At 40.1% G+C, this 15997-nt stretch overlaps 2 protein-coding genes across 5 annotated transcripts in view; one reads left to right on the top strand and one right to left on the bottom strand.

Moving 5' to 3' along the window:
• Positions 1-3277, bottom strand: part of LOC138958797 (serine/threonine-protein kinase LMTK1-like) — a 28645-nt gene extending 25368 nt beyond the window's left edge. Inside the window, exon 1 of the mRNA XM_070330089.1 lies at positions 3038-3277. The gene's annotated coding sequence lies outside the window, so the exon portion shown is untranslated. The remainder of the gene's footprint in view (positions 1-3037) is intronic.
• A 3-nt stretch (positions 3278-3280) lies between these two features.
• Positions 3281-15997, top strand: part of LOC138958794 (cytohesin-1-like) — an 81374-nt gene continuing 68657 nt past the window's right edge. For all 4 annotated transcript variants that reach the window (XR_011453512.1, XM_070330085.1, XM_070330084.1 and 1 more), the window contains exons 1-3: positions 3281-3439; positions 6976-7049; positions 7944-8008. Coding sequence is in view for 3 of the 4 variants with exons in the window: in XM_070330085.1 (XP_070186186.1) it covers positions 3406-3439; positions 6976-7049; positions 7944-8008 (173 nt within the window). In the remaining variant the exon portion in view is untranslated. The remainder of the gene's footprint in view (positions 3440-6975; positions 7050-7943; positions 8009-15997) is intronic.

The following is a 15997-nucleotide window of genomic DNA, read 5'->3' as shown; positions in this document are numbered from 1 at the left end:
TTGTATGTATGTCAAGAAGAGGTAGAAAATAAAGAAACAGGAATGAGGGAGAGGGGGGGGGGGGAGCGGTAGGGGGCTAAAGGGTGAGACCAGGAAAATGACAAAGAATTGTATTATAGTTTATACATTTCACTTTCAGCCAATGAACCGCTATCTTTCACTCCAGTACAAGGAACTAGTGGTTGTATTGCTACTGTAAATGTAGCAATACAAGTGCAATGACTTTAATTTTGAATACATGTAGTGATGTTCTCTATTTGCCATTTATTTCTTTACCTTGCTGATACGTCGGCATCACTTGTAATATGAATACATGTACTATATATATGCAGCATGTACGTGTTTCAAAACAGAACTTTTAAATATGGATATATATTTCCTGCTATGCCTTGCCTTGGGTTAACTGAAACATTGCTAAAAGCTGAGCTAAGCTAACAAGTATGTCTATAGAGACTGTTCAAACTGCATAAATTAATACATAAACCCTATGCTGCTCATGTGTTTTTTTTAGCCACTCTGCCCTCTCTGTTTTTCCTGGATTACGTGACCTGATTAAACTGTCAATCTGATATATTCAAAGTCTGAAATAGAAACAAGTTTTTTGTTCTTTAGTTTTGTTTGTGTGTGTTTCCAGCTAAAAACGATCTGCGCATGCGTTCAAATCAAAGGAAAAAAAAAAAGATATCGCATGTTTGTGTGCCCGATGTAATCCAGAGAACCTGTACACTCTTTCTTCGAACACTCAAAAGCAACTTCAGGGCTGGAAGACTACAAAATTGCAGTTTCTGCAGACTGAATGTATGCATTCTCAAATCAGCCGGAACAGGAAGAAGAAGAAACAAGAAGGGCAAAGCCCATACGACTCACATGCTTGACCTTGACCTTTACACGACCTTGACCTTCAGCTAAACCTAGCAATGACATCATACACTAAGAACTGCTTTACACATTTTTCCTACCAAAATACATGTTACCTTGACCCAGGGTCAAGGTCATCCAAGGTCATGCAACACAAAGCTGTTAATTCAAGACATAGGAAGTACAATGGTGCTTATTGGCTCTTTCTACCATGAGATTTGGTCACTTTTAGTGGTTCACTACCTTATTTTGGTCACATTTCATAAGGGTCAAAGTGACCTTGACCATGATCATATGTGACCAAATGTGTCTCATGATGAAAGCATAACATGTGCCCCACATAATTTTTAAGTTTGAAACAGTTATCTTCCATAGTTCAAGGTCAAGGTCACTTCAAAATATGTATACAATCCAACTTTGAAGAGCTCCTGTGACCTTGACCTTGAAGGTAAACCAAACTGGTATCAAAAGATGGGGCTTACTTTGCCCTATATATCATATATAGATGAGGTATTAAATCTCAAAAACTTCAGAGAAAATGGGAAAAATGTGAAAAATAGCTTTTTTTAGACAACATTTATGGCCCCTGCGACCTTGACCTTGAAGCAAGGTCAAGATGCTATGTATGTTTTTTGGGGCCTTGTCATCATACACCATCTTGCCAAATTTGGTACTGATAGACTGAATAGTGTCCAAGAAATATCCAACGTTAAAGTTTTCCGGACGGACGGACGGACGGACGACTCGGGTGAGTACATAGACTCACTTTTGCTTCGCATGTGAGTCAAAAACTCTCGAAAAAAACCATCTGCGGATGCACATAATCTCAAAAAAGGAAACCGGAAAAGTTAGAAGAAAAAATGATCGCAAAAAACTATCTGTGCATGTGCGAATCCAAAATGGCCGCGGAACTGTTAATCGGTGTATACACCAGCACTCCCAGATATGTATACCTTGTGCTTATGTGTCTTTCAACTCTTTGTGAGAATTCACCAAATAAACTTTTTTGTAAGTCTTTGTTTTTTAGCAGCAGCACCAGTGACAACTTACATGTAACACTAACACTAATTAACAGAAGGTATACAATCTTAAACCAAAACCAGCCTCTTTTAAACATTAAAACAGTCCTAGGGCATCACCAAATAATGTCCCCAAAAGGTTTAGAGGCATGTAAGGACGTAAGAGAATCATTTGTTATAAATACAATGTTTGTTGGGTCAGATTCTACATTTCAGCCAGGAGCACACACTGACACAGAGTGTTCTCACGCCAAACAAAATAAGTGGTCCTAGACAGTGACCTAAGCCTCTTTATGAATGCTACCCACCCACCTATTATCACGGTCATGTGACAACCCCTAAAACTGCACACCTACAATACGTGCACACCACTTTCCTTGACACACACTATACATTTCACATCTAACTTATCATTATGTAACTGCATGGTCGGATACAGTGCAGTTGTGACCTGCCCTTAAATGTACAGGTGACACAGATACCGTTTTAAGCTAAAGAAAAATCTAAAAGTCTGCAGTTTTAATGGTTGCAAACTACATGATACTGAGGATGTCTTCCAAGTTCCATTAAGTTCAGTGATTCTTGTGCAAAGTTCCCATTTCTGTATGTTTCAATGTTAGAACTATAACATACATTTAAAAAGAAATTAACATCTTTGCACACAAAATCAATCATTGCAATAGTATGACCGTCAGAAATCAATACAGGTGACAGCTGCACCAACATATCACAGTTTCCACCTTGCAAATCAGGATTGCTCAACCTTTTATGTTATCACAAGAGAAAGTAGGTCTCCACAGTAATTGTCCTTGGTCTTTGTAAAAGCGCAATACAGAAACCCCAACCCCCATTAAAACGCGCAATACAAGCATACCGGACCTAGCCAGGAATCTTGTCAAGATTCCACAGTGAACACACGTCGTGTACAGTCGTGTGAACTCAAGCGAAACGAGTCAACATCGCGTCGTTTTTGGTGTGTCCCCTGAAAGGCCTACCCACCCGGAATTAACACTTTAATCGGAAGCGGTAGAAGAACGGCGTCACCGCATTTACGTCGGACACCTGTTTAGAAAACAGGACAAAAAGCATGCATAATCAAGCCTACCTACAAAATACTACCTTTCAAGTTTGTGTAATAAACATTTGCAATGTTTTGATACCTGCAACACGTGCCGGTGGCTGAGAAAGTCCAAGGAGGAGAATAACACGTTCGAAGGAGGCGTGTCCCGTGTGGTATTTCGACTACTGCGGCTAAATTAGCCATTACACAGAATCCGAAAACATCTCAAACTGCCAAGAACACCACCTGATAATTTACTTTGAGTTACAAAAAATCCATGTTGCGTTAAAAGCAAGAAAATATCAGCTGTGTTTACTTGCTGTGTAATCGCAGTCGTCGTTTTCTTAGGTCATCTCGCCTTGCGAGACTGTGCGAGATCGTATTGTTTTCAAGATGGTGGCCGGTGACCTAAACTAGATTGACGGAAGTGGGCAGTGACGGCATCATTTAGTTCATTAACACTTCAGAATGGAGGCAGGGAGCGGCAGTGTTAATCTGGATGGTAAGTTATTTCACGGTCTTTTGTATTGATTCAAGTTTAGATGAGATTTGTGTTAGTTCTGTCCCGTTGAAGTCAAAATCAGGATGGTTTTTGTTGTCTTTTTGGGCTAATCCCACCTACCTCGCCCTCGCCCTCGGTATCGTTTTTGAGGCTGGTGATTTGTGAAACTCAAGTCTGATTTCGGAACTTCTCTATACCAAGATAACTAAATATTGATTGATGGAATAGATGAATTGATTTAACGAAAGTAAAAGCTCAAGCCTTTCGGTCCAAAGGTTTCTATTAGTATTACTCTTGGAACTTGTTTTGTTTAGGTACTCCTTTTGATGTATGATGAATAATAATCTGTCACTGTCGGAGCAATGACTGAGTCACACCACACACTTTTGAGTAAGGTAGTCCTAGAAACGCAATCCCACGCGAAGAAGAACGTATATTCCGCTTCCTGGTATTGCGGTGTAATGTAGATTTTACTTTATAGAGCGTCCATGGTAATGGTAAGGCATATGTAATTGGTGTGTTGAACTGAAGGTGACTACAGTGCAGTTAGGACTAATACAGGAATTGATAAGTACATGATGTAGGACTATGAACCAATACATGTTCAAATAATAATAACAAATAGGGTTGCTACCGCATATTTTCGCTGATGGGGTCTATGTCGACAAAAAGAGTGGGATTCCCTGTAGGTGAAGTTCCTGTAAAGGGATTCCTTGTATACAGGGAATCCCACAGGGTGGAGTTTTTCAATACAACTTGAAAACCATACTCGAATTTCTAAGAAATATAAAAAAAAGATTGAAAAACATCAAATTCTATCGATGTCGCTAAGTATCACGTGACTTTCAGCGATGTCAGCGAAACGCTACAGGAACTACACCCTGTGGTATTCCCTGTATACAGGGAATTCACCTACAGGAACTCCACCTACAGGAAATCCCACTCTTTTGGTCGACATAGACCCCATCAGCCATATTTTCCCACATGTATTTGAAATGAACTAAACAGAGTTATTCAAGGTCCCACAAGTTGGTCAGAGCTCAGAGCTCCTCGTCACAAAAAGCTCTCGAAAGAGACTTTCCTTTTTTTTTTGAGTCAAAGACCCGAACATTTGCCACCTCAGCAATTTTCTTGGAGCTGCGGTTTCATTGACGGATGGGCCAAGTTCTATTCAGGCAGTCAATATAGTTACTCTCTCTTTGTTTAACGATCATTCAACCTTCATTTTCTTTTCCCTTTTGGTTTCTTCTTAAAATTATTCCCTCTTCTTTTGGAATCCAGAGCTCATTTTGAACAGTCTTTGTCTCTAACATCAACAGAAATGCAATCACGCACACACACACACACATACACACATGCACACACCGAAATTAACATAATACAGTGGCAAAATCTCAGATGGCACCATATATTGCACCATTTTGCATCTTTAGACAAAAACATTTACAGACCGCCTAAGCCTGCCTTTGACTATATCATATGTCCCATTGAAATTTGGTTAAGGGGGACAAATGTCTCACATGTGTTTCACCGAGGCTGAACCAAAGGCTGGTTTCAGTGAATTATCCTTGAATTGCGATCAAGAAGACTCCTTGACCAATTAAGTCCTCAGTCGAAGAGCCTCTCTTAAAGTAAAATGAGTTTTCAAAATCTAATCTGTAGAATTTTTATTGTTTTAAGTAGAGCACATTTACCTGCATAATTACTGGGGTAAAAATTTAGTAACTTACTGTGTCAATCCTTTTGGATTGAGAGGGACATTTTGCCCAGTGTTGTTCTCAGACCAGTTGCACTACAGGACAATTTAAGTCAGTTATGAGGATTGATCTAGATTGAAAATATGTATAATGTAACTGTATTGGTCCAAATTTCCTCATTACGAAAAAAGCTTTGTTCAGTGAGAAGATAATAGGCCGTGAAAAGTAGGATATGCGCCGAAATGGCTGCGATCTGCTGGTCGATGTGAATGCGTGATATGTATTGTGTAAAAAAAAGTCCATCTCACACGGCATAAATAAATTGCATAAAAAAAATATTAAAAAAATAAAAATCCCTGCGCTTAGAACTGTACCCACGGAATACGCGCGATATAAGCCTCATATTGATTTGATTGATTGATTGAGAAGACCTCCTGAGTCCTACATGTTAACATTATCGGACAGGGGTTATAAGAATCTGTCAGAGCATGCAAGTATAGTCCTCATTTATATATATATATATATGGGAACGTGATTTGGTACCCAAACCTAAAATGTCAGTCGATCCAGATTGAAAATGTACAGAGAAGAGCTACCAAGCTGCTTCCTGACCTTGAGACTCTGTCTTACGGTGAACGCTTAAGAACATTACAACTTCCATCACTTAAGCACAGAAGAAAGAGATGAGATTTGATTCAGGCGTACAAAATATTGAATGGAGTGGATGATATTGACAGGTCTTTTGTTTGTCTGTTTGTTTGCTTAACGCCCAGCCGACCACGAAGGGCCATATCAGGGCGGTGTTGCTTTGACATATAACGTGCGCCACACACAAGACAGAAGTCGCAGCACAGGCTTCATGTCTCACCCAGTCACATTATTCTGACACCAGACCAACCAGTCCTAGCACTAACCCCATAATGCCAGACGCCAGGCGGAGCAGCCACTAGATTGCTAATTTTAAAGTCTTAGGTATGACCCGGCCGGGGTTCGAACCCACGACCTCCCGATCACGGGGCGGACGCCTTATCACTAGGCCAACCGTGCCGGTCTTGACAGGTCTTACTTTTTTTTGTATTGACAATGTGTACGAAAACACAAGAAACAGTGGTGATAAGTTATACATCCAGTTTACACACAAAAACATGATGAAACTGAAAGAAAGTCTGTATGAATATGATGGGTGACTATTTGTCATAACATTTCTAAATGAGCATGCATTTAACAGACCAAATGCAATTTGGAATAAAATGAGGGTATGTAAAAAGGCTGCAGGGTCTTCTCATTGTCCCTACTACCGATACCTATACCTAAGTATGCATCAGTGAGCAAAAACCAAGGCATGAGAACAACACTGATTCACGCAGCAGTGATTGCCGATGGCAGCAAATTTTAGAGTTAAATCTTAACATTTTACTTCAACTGCCAGAACGATACACTCTGCATTAATGAAATAATAATGCTTCCAGGCACTGGGTAGATTTCAGGTCAATTAGTTTAGAGGGAAACTACTGTCTAGTGGTTTTATGTCATGCTCTGGTGTCTTTCTTTGTGTGTGTGTGTGCTAGTCTGTCTCTGAGTATCTCTCCCTATGGATACCTCTGAATCGCTCTCCCTCTCAGCCTCTCTGAGAGTGAGACTGTCTTTCTTCTTCCTCCGATGGTTTAGTAGTACATTTAGTAGTATTGTCTATTTCTTCTTGGCGTTCTGAAACTTTAGGAAAGATCTGTTGATTGTTGCATTAACAAACTTTTAAGTGCTGAACTTTTTTTTTATATCTGTAGCAAGATAAGTACATTTTCATTTGTTACCTGTATTGCAACTTCATTTATTTTCCAGATTTAACACACGATGAACAGACTCTTCTACGCGGCATCCAAGAAAAGAAGAAACAGTTGCTGTTTGAGATAGAGGTAATGCATACTACTTTACCTGAGAGGTTTTCCATAACCAGGGTCACTCAAAAACAACATGAAAGATATACATGTCCTAAAAGCATAGAAAATTAAAATATAGAGGAAAAATTAGAATCCAGGTTAATACTGTGTACTTTTGCGTACCTTCGGCTGTGTTGAATTGCTAGTAATAGGGCAGGGATCTAGATTAATTCTACATCCAGAGCGCTTACTTTCCTGTTTCTTGAATTATTCCTACATTAGGCTGGACATTCCGAATATTTGTTAATTGCCTGTTAGTGGTACCTGCTTGAAACAAAGCCATGAAATGGGGAGGGGTGCAGGAGCTGGGTGAACTACAATGTAATAGTAATACAAATCAATCATCGAGATTACTGTATGAAATTATTAACAAAATAAAGTGAACTGATACTTCAGTTTTGTGAACCCTGTCTTTTCAGATAGTGAGATACTCTTGTGTACTACAGTTGAATTTGTGATGAGAGGACATCTTGCAATGAATAAAGGATACCCTCTGTGGTCCCTTTGCCTTTTGTTCCTCTTCAGTAACCCTGTAAAACTGTGCTGCGATTTACTATCCCCTCTTTCAGTTTCAAGACATAGTATTTTAACGTTTTGAAGAGTAATACATCAGATTCAGAGCAGCCACTTAATGATTTATCTCAGATTTGTTTATTTGTTTGTTTTTAGTTCACAGGGAATGGACATTTCTGAATGACTTTTTTTTAGTTTCAAACAGTAAGAAAATTGTTAAAAAAAATGTTCTCTCCAAAATTACATTGTGTATATATGAGAAGAAATAAGCATTTGGATTTTAATATGTGGTGTGTACATTTGATTTTTTTAATGATTTTCTTCTCTTATCAGAACAACACTGGTTTTTTTTTTCAGGAGTTAAAAAGAGAAATTGAAGATGTCACCAATGAACTGGTTACCATGGACTTTGGGGATGAGCAGTAAGTAACTTTTTAGTTCAAACATATGGATTGTACATGTACATGCACTTTCTGGAAACAGAAATGAAGTAGTTAGGTTTACTCTTTCTTTTCTTGTTACATGTAATTTGTTTGCTTTTGTATTAGTAGAGGTGTGTGGTTCCTGGGCCATATAGTTCTTTCAGGATTTCAGATAAGACCCCTTTATCTTGGACCCCTCCCCTCACCCACACACCCTGCACACAGATACACACACTGCCCCCTCCCTCCATACTCACATTATATGGCTTGCTGTGTTGTACCAGATTTACACGAGTGTTTTTTTTAAATATTGAACTTCGAGCGAAAGCGAGCTGTTCACTATTTGAAAAAGCAACGAGTGTAAATCTGGTACGACACATCAAGCCATGTAGTATTCTGTTTATCCTACATACTGTACTTACGTCAAAGCAAAGAAACGTCACTCTGAAAGTGTGGCGTGGCGTGTTAGTTCTAAAGATTCATCGAGGGTAATTAGCGAGCGCAATTTTTTTTTCTAAAATGACGTTTGTCTCGGTGACTTTGGCATCATGAGCAGTGGAAAAACAGGTCCTTGCCAGACTTGCTTGACATGACCTCATTTACATGATATACACACTTTTGATTTGAACGATTATTATCTCACGGGTGTCTCTCTCACGTATGTAGGATAAATATATATATATATACTATACAGTACACGTCACAACACATGCCACATTATTTTTAAATTTATATGTTTTGTCTTACACATAACTTAAGTGAACACTTCTTTTTTACATTTAGTAAAGTTTTGACTAAATGTTTTAACATAGAGGGGGAATCGAGACGAGGGTCATGGTGTATGTGTGTGTGTGTCTGTCTGTGCGTGTGTGTGTGTAGAGCGATTCAGACTAAACTACTGGACCGATCTTTATGAAATTTGACATGAGAGTTCCTGGGTATGATATCCCCGGACGTTTTTTTCATTTTTTTGATGACTTCATATATATCCGGCTTTTTGTAAAAGTTGAGGCGGCACTGTCACACCCTCATTTTTTAATCAAATTGATTGAAATTTTGACCAAGCAATCTTCGACGAAGGCCGGACTTCGGTATTGCATTTCAGCTTGGTGGCTTCAAAACTAATGAATGAGTTTGGTCATTAAACATCGAAAACTTGTGATTAAAATTTTTTTTTTTTAATTAAACGATCCAAAAACAATTTCATCTTATTCTTCGTCCTTTTCTGATTCCAAAAACATATACATATGTTATATTGGGATTAAAAACAAGCTCTGAAAAATAAAAATATGAATATTATGATTAAAATTAATTTTCAGAAATCGATTTAAAAACATCTTAAATTTCATCTTATTCCTTGTCGGTCCCTGATTCCAAAAACATATAGATATGATATGTTTGAAATAATAACAAACTCAGTAAGCTAAAAAGAATAGACATACAGAAAAGCGTGCCTGCTCAGCGCGACCACTTCCGCACTTTTCTGCATGGGTTGTCGATTTCACTGCCTTTGCCAAGAGCGATGGACTGACGAAACTACGAGTATGTGGTCTTGGTGAAAAAAAGCAGTGCGTTCAGTTTCATTCTGTGAGTTTGACAGCTAGACTAAATGTTGTTATTTCGCCTTACGCGACTTGTTCTTCTTTACCCTCTCTACCCTGCCCCCTTTTCCTTCTCCCCTCCTCCACCCCACTCCCTCCTTCAAACATGTTAAACAAAGATTTAAAGAGCTGCCATTTCTGCAGAGTGAAGTACTCTGAAAATGCATGCAGCTGTTTGGAGTAAAACAGAATAGTCCCCCCACATACGCACATTTTCTTTTCCAGTTGAGTCTATCCCCCTCCGCCACACCCCGTGGTCTACCCTGTTGCTCTCTTCCCCCACTCTAACCCCCCCCCCCCCCACACACACACACACACACACACCCCTAACGCACCCACTCTCCTCTTTTTCTGCAGCTTCTATCCCTTATCCCCTCTCCAGTCCTCTCCTCGAAACCCCCTACCCCTCCAACACCCATCCTCTATCATGTCATTTACTCTGTTCCATCCCTCCTGTCATGTCTTCCTTGTCAGCTGTCTTCTGATAGTTTATGGCAATGCTAAAAGAAGGGAACAAAGGGGTCTTTTGTTGTGGAATGGGCCCTAAATGTACAAAGAGAAAAGAGGGATTCATGATGTTACATGTATCGGCTCTTCTGTGGTCATTTTGTATGTTGTGCGTGGATTTTGCTGTGGTCTACTTGACATTATATTATCAGATTTTCTAAATATATATATATATAGGCAGATTTCTGTTAGCACTGTATTTGCAGTTTTTTAGGAAGTTATTGTGTGTGTGGAGGAGGAGGTTACTTGATGGCGAAATTGTGCACATATTTTATATTTTTTATTTTCCTGTCTTCTTTACAAGTTCTTATGTCTGTATTCATATGAGTGGTGCTGCTTCTTCCGGTAAAACACTTGGTGTAATGTTGTTAAAGACACACCTTTTTTATCATGACCTTTTGACCTTTTTTTTTTTTATACCAGTAACCACGTTTCCCATTAGTTGACGTTATGATAACTTTGTTCCCGAACATATGCTCAAAGTTTATTCAAACAGCAGGTAGTGAAATATGGTGTTGGCAGCATTGTGCAGACTAGGAGTAGATAACTTGTCCGTATGTCACAATGAACTTTCAAAAACAAAGAGCCGGGATGGAATTCTGAAACAAAGGGCTTGCTTATGTGGGGCGACACCCACTCGCACAAAGCACGTCTTGTCTGGCAGGAGCCCGGGAGGCAGATTCTGAACTCTTTGAATGAACAATGCCACAGGCATGTCTGATGCTAACGCTGGCCCTGTGATGAGGCTATTTCCATTCTAATTCATCTCCACTGGACACAAAAACCATCTTGTCCACCCCCCCCCCCCCCCAGTTCTTCCCACCCCCTTCTCCCTTCTAAGTGTTTCCACCCCAAGGCTCCGACGAGTCTTCTTTCCATTTCCTGTGTTTTGTTTTCGCTGTAACCTGCCACCCACACAGTAGACACGTGGCTGTGCTGTTTCCATGCTGCGAATTTGTCGTTTCCTAAGTATAATTGGAAGTACTGTACTGTGTAGATAAACTGGCAATGTGTTGGAGGTTTGACTGTGTCTGGCATGTCCCAGGCAATTCAAATTTGACATTAAAGCAGGGTATTTTGTAAATGATGGTAGCTACAATTACTGGATATAACAGCGGTTAGATCTATGCATTTCGGATAATTACCTGGCAAAGACCACAACTTACACCAAGTCATACACAATGTTATACGTATTTTAAGATGGTTCATATACATGTGCGATCTGCATCCTAGGGCGCTATTGCTTTTGACTGGGAGGTAATCTCTTCTTGACGATAACTTCTTGAGTTGATTAGACTACATGTGAACAGAACCAACCGTGTAAGCAAATGTTACCCGAATGTTAACTTGATTGTTTTAAACGTGACTTATAGTTTTACGGCAGAGCTGGTAGTTGTTCTGGGATAAAAAAAAATTAAAAAAAGAAGTTAATTGTGCATTTTCCCAAATTTTCTTCATTTTTCTTTAGCCGAATAATAATATTCTTTGGCTAAATCCATAAACAAATTACTCCCGCCCCCCTCTTACCCCCCCCCCCCCCCTCCCCTATCTCATACAGCCCAAAACCCTTTCACTTCCAAGAATCTTCCAACCTCGCCCTTAGATTTATTGATTTGAGAATAATGATTCTACCCACCCCAGAATAAGAAGAAAAAGGTCTTTTCTGTGAGAATTAAACTGCTTGGCTGCACTTCCATCCCCACTTCTCCGACCCCGCTAACATTTTGAGTGGAAACAAAAATCGCCTGGAGAGAAAAGGATGGGAAGTATGGAATAAGAGAGTGCATCATGGAAACGTAAGTGCGTTTCCATGGCAGCGTCGCATATTGTTATAATTCACTTCCGATATATTTTGTTCGTTGTCTTTCTTTCTTTTGCAACTTACGTGCATTGTTTGAGATTTTACTCATTTGGGATGGAGCCAAACAGGATTTTCTTGATCCGTTTGTCAGGTCATTTGTTCGGAGTGTAGCTCAGGAAACGAGCAGTCTACTTATTCCACTTTTTTTGCTCTGGAAGTTCGCTGCCATACGCAGTTTATGTTTAACAAAAAGTGAGGGATATCCTTCCAGCCTTTCTTGATTTAAGAAAACATTGCATAATCTCTGAAGGTTCGTCCAGATTTGGAGGGGGAGGAGGGAGGGAGGACTGCCTAAAGGTAAATTCTGTTTCATCTTTCCACATGAAGACAATTTCAACTGCAGAATAGAATAATTGAATGTTTAAAACATATTAAGGCAAACGGTTTCAATTAGTGTTTGTTGTGGCACTGGGATTTTACACGAACGTCGCGAAATAACTCTTTGGACCACGTCGTATTTAATGAAAATCCTGTGCTTAATCGAGTTAATAGCTTTTCTGATAAATGGTTTTGCACCTTGTACCCAGGAGCTGAACATACGAAGAACACGAAACTAGCAATAAACGAGTGAAGGTATTGGCATCATTAGTGGGTGTCATTTGTTCCGCAAGACCTGGACACAGCTTCAGTACGTGATCGATTTTCTGATAAATGACTTTTTAGTTAGATTTTAGCTCTTGCATCCGTTGGGATTTGAAATAGAAGAACACGACTTTCAACTGATGGTTTGAAAAGAAATCAGCTTAAATCCATATATATATAACTGTGCAGAACTGTCGATAACATTTGATGAGAATTGTTTGACCATATTCTAATCAACTTCAGTTAATTGCTTTTTCGATGAATGCTTTCCTTTCTATTTTATTGTGACCATGTCTCAGTGCATGGAGAAGAATGGGGAAATGGACTTTTCTTGCCTGCCACTGTGCTTGCGACAGACTGTTTTTGCAGCTGTTGCTCTCATTTGTTCTCGGTGTAGTTTGAGCCTGACCTTGCCTTCTTTCCTTTGGGAGTTGCTTGAAATCGTATTTCGTTCCTGGGTAAATCTGTCCACCCAGTTCCCTTGTGCCTTTGCGTAAGGACCCGAGTTAAACCTGGAACGAGCTATGGACAATTATAAATTGACGTTGTTTTTTCTCAGCGATTCTTTAGTGCTGCAGTTTGTTTTATAAGAACCATTTCTCCTTATATGTGGTGCTAGACAGTCTTCAGTATTAACTCTGCAATAAAGGAAGCACACTAAATGAGTTGCCTATTCCGACAGCTGTCTTAGGCCATTGAAGGAGGTTAATACACTTATCACAGAGGTGGTAACTCTAGTTTTATTTTTATTTTTTTTTGTATCCTCTTTTATATGCTGACTGCCTTCTTTTTGATTCATTGGCTTTACGAAGCATGATCAATTCAATCCTTTGGCTTTGAATAAAAACGTTTCTTGGGGTGGGGGAAGGGAGAGAGAAACAGAGACAGGGAGAAAACAGAGACAGACAGACAGACAGACAGAGTTCTAAGGGCGGACATTATTGAAATGGGACAAGGGAGCACTGATGGTGGAATTTTTTCTCAGAGAGAGAGAGAGAGAGAGAGAGAGAGAGAGAGAGAGAGAGAGAGAGAGAGAGAGAGAGAGAGAGAGAGAGAGAGAGAGAGAGAGAGGAGAGAGAGAGAGAGAGAGAGAGAGAGAGAGAGAGAGAGAGAGAGATCCAAGGGCGGAAATGATTGAAACGGGAGTACTGATGGAGGAATTTGAAGAGGGGATGAGGTGGAGAGGGATGCGCACAGATGGAGGGGGAATGGTCTGAAGGAAATGTCAGAGGTGAAACGGCGGATGCTGCAACTTACTGGTTGGGTGTTTTGAATTTTAAGTGGTCACACTGCTAAGTCGTAGCTGTCTGTCCTCTTTATGTTTTGTTTTTCCCCGAACACTTTCTGAATGAGTTTTAATACTGGAATTTTCTCTCTGCTATAAATTGACTTGACATAGGAATGGTAAGGCAAGATGGTCAGGTTGGGAATGTGTGTGTTTATGTACGAGTTGGGGGGGGGGGGGGGATAGGAGAGATATATATTGCAAAAAGTGACAGCAAGGGCCAATGCTAGTTAAGACGATGAACCATGGGGACACATGACACATTTTGTGACAGATGTTTTTGTTAAGGCTGACCTCCCAGGAACAATATCACGCACACCCTGGTTTGCTACAATCCAGGATGAAGGGACTAGTACATCAGCTTACTGAGACGTTCGTACATATATATAGCTTTACTGGGTCAACACCACGCACACAAAGAACTAATACTTGTACAAACTATGCAGTGGGGTGGGATGTTTCTGCTGTGGGCATACTCGGTCGTTTTGCTCTTGTACAAGCTTTTACGAATTCATAATGATAAACGAACAAAGAAACTAACGCTTCTGCAATGAAGAACAGCGCTAAAAAGGGCAAGGAGACCAAAAATATACACATACCGATACACAGTAAACATGCGCGTAAGCATTCACGAACAGAGAATGTAATAATAGCAAACGAGGTTATAAGTCTGTTCATAATCGTTTTAACAAAGATTGTCAAAGACAAGAAAAGATACATAGTCCACACACTCCGACATACATGTTTTTGGGTTGGGTGTCTGTGGTGTGTTGGAGGCGAGAGAGAGAGAGAGAGAGAGAGAGAGAGAGAGAGAGAGAGAGAGAGAGAGAGAGAGAGAGAGAGAGAGAGAGAGAGAGAGAGAGAGAGAGAGAGAGAGAGAGAGAGAGAGAGAGAGAGAGAGAGAGAGAGAGAGTGTGGAGAGAGAGAGAGTGGAGAGAGAGAGAGAGAGAGAGGTGTCTGGGGAGCTGGAACAAAAAAAAAAGCGAGATAAGAACAGAAATGAGTGAATTTAAACAAGAAAAAAAAAATCTGAGATTGCGTGTCTGTCAAGGGGATGCGCGAGTTTTTTTTTTTTTTTGGTCGAGCTAGAAGTAATCCATTTCTGGAAGCAAAAAGCTGAAAGTGTGCTGAATCCTGGCCCGTGAAGCAAGAGCACAACCGGCTGGCTTGTCACCTTATGTTCCCCCCTTGGAAGGCTTGTCGCTTCTGAGCCTGTTGAAGTGGTTTTACTGCTACCCAGAGTCACTGTTTCTATGTAGGATTACTGGGAAGGTGTCGCTTTTTCGTTCGTTTCTTGTTCCTCTTCTCTCACTGTTTGCATCTGTCTGTCAGTCTGTCTCTATCTCAGTCTGTCTGTCTGTCTGTCTGTCTGTCTCTCTCTCTCTCTCTCTCTCTCTCTCTCTCTCTCTCTCTCTATTTTGGGTAGGATCTTTGAGAAACACGTGTTAGACGAGGTAGTACAGTGTTAATTTCCACAGGAAGTTTTGTTTCTCATGTTTTGTTGTGAATTATCTCTTCCTGTTACATGAATAATTGGCACCAGTGTTACTACATCCTGCTTTGAAAAGAAACATTGCAAGGCCAAATGTGCTTGTTGATGTTGCTAGTCATCAACAAACGCTAAGGCTTTAATTTCTAGACGTTATTAGAGTGCAGTTTAACTTTTCTTTCTCGCCCAACTAAAACTGAACTTTCTCATTCAAGTGTAGTTCGTGTAGTTCGTGTGCTCCATCGTGTCTCATACTGTGGGGCTGATGACAATCACTTTTACCTAATATATTCTAGCTTAGCTGTAGAACACCTTTGCTTTCACTGCCATTCCATACCTACATTCCTTCTACCCAGCATCGTATGATATCTCATTTTCCATTACGCTTTCTAGATAAAAGACATCCGCTGGGCTTCTGGAAATGTTGCATTTACAGGCAGCAACCTTCAATGTTTTGATAAAGCGGATTGAATTTTTCGAGGTTTTGTGCGCAAATGGGTGGAACAGTATATTTACTTGTTCAGCAAATCTCGCTCGTTCATTTTCACTTATCTGGACGGCTTTGTAGCTACACCCTTAGCAGTTGCAACGACTCATAGATAACTGTTATAGAGTTATCTCCCTTTCCATTGAAAGAAGGTGAGCCAAAGCCATCATCATTGCT

The sequence above is a fragment of the Littorina saxatilis genome, linkage group LG2, assembly GCF_037325665.1.
Source record: "Littorina saxatilis isolate snail1 linkage group LG2, US_GU_Lsax_2.0, whole genome shotgun sequence".
Classification (NCBI taxonomy): domain Eukaryota; kingdom Metazoa; phylum Mollusca; class Gastropoda; order Littorinimorpha; family Littorinidae; genus Littorina; species Littorina saxatilis.
This window is presented reverse-complemented; position numbering and strand designations above follow the sequence as displayed.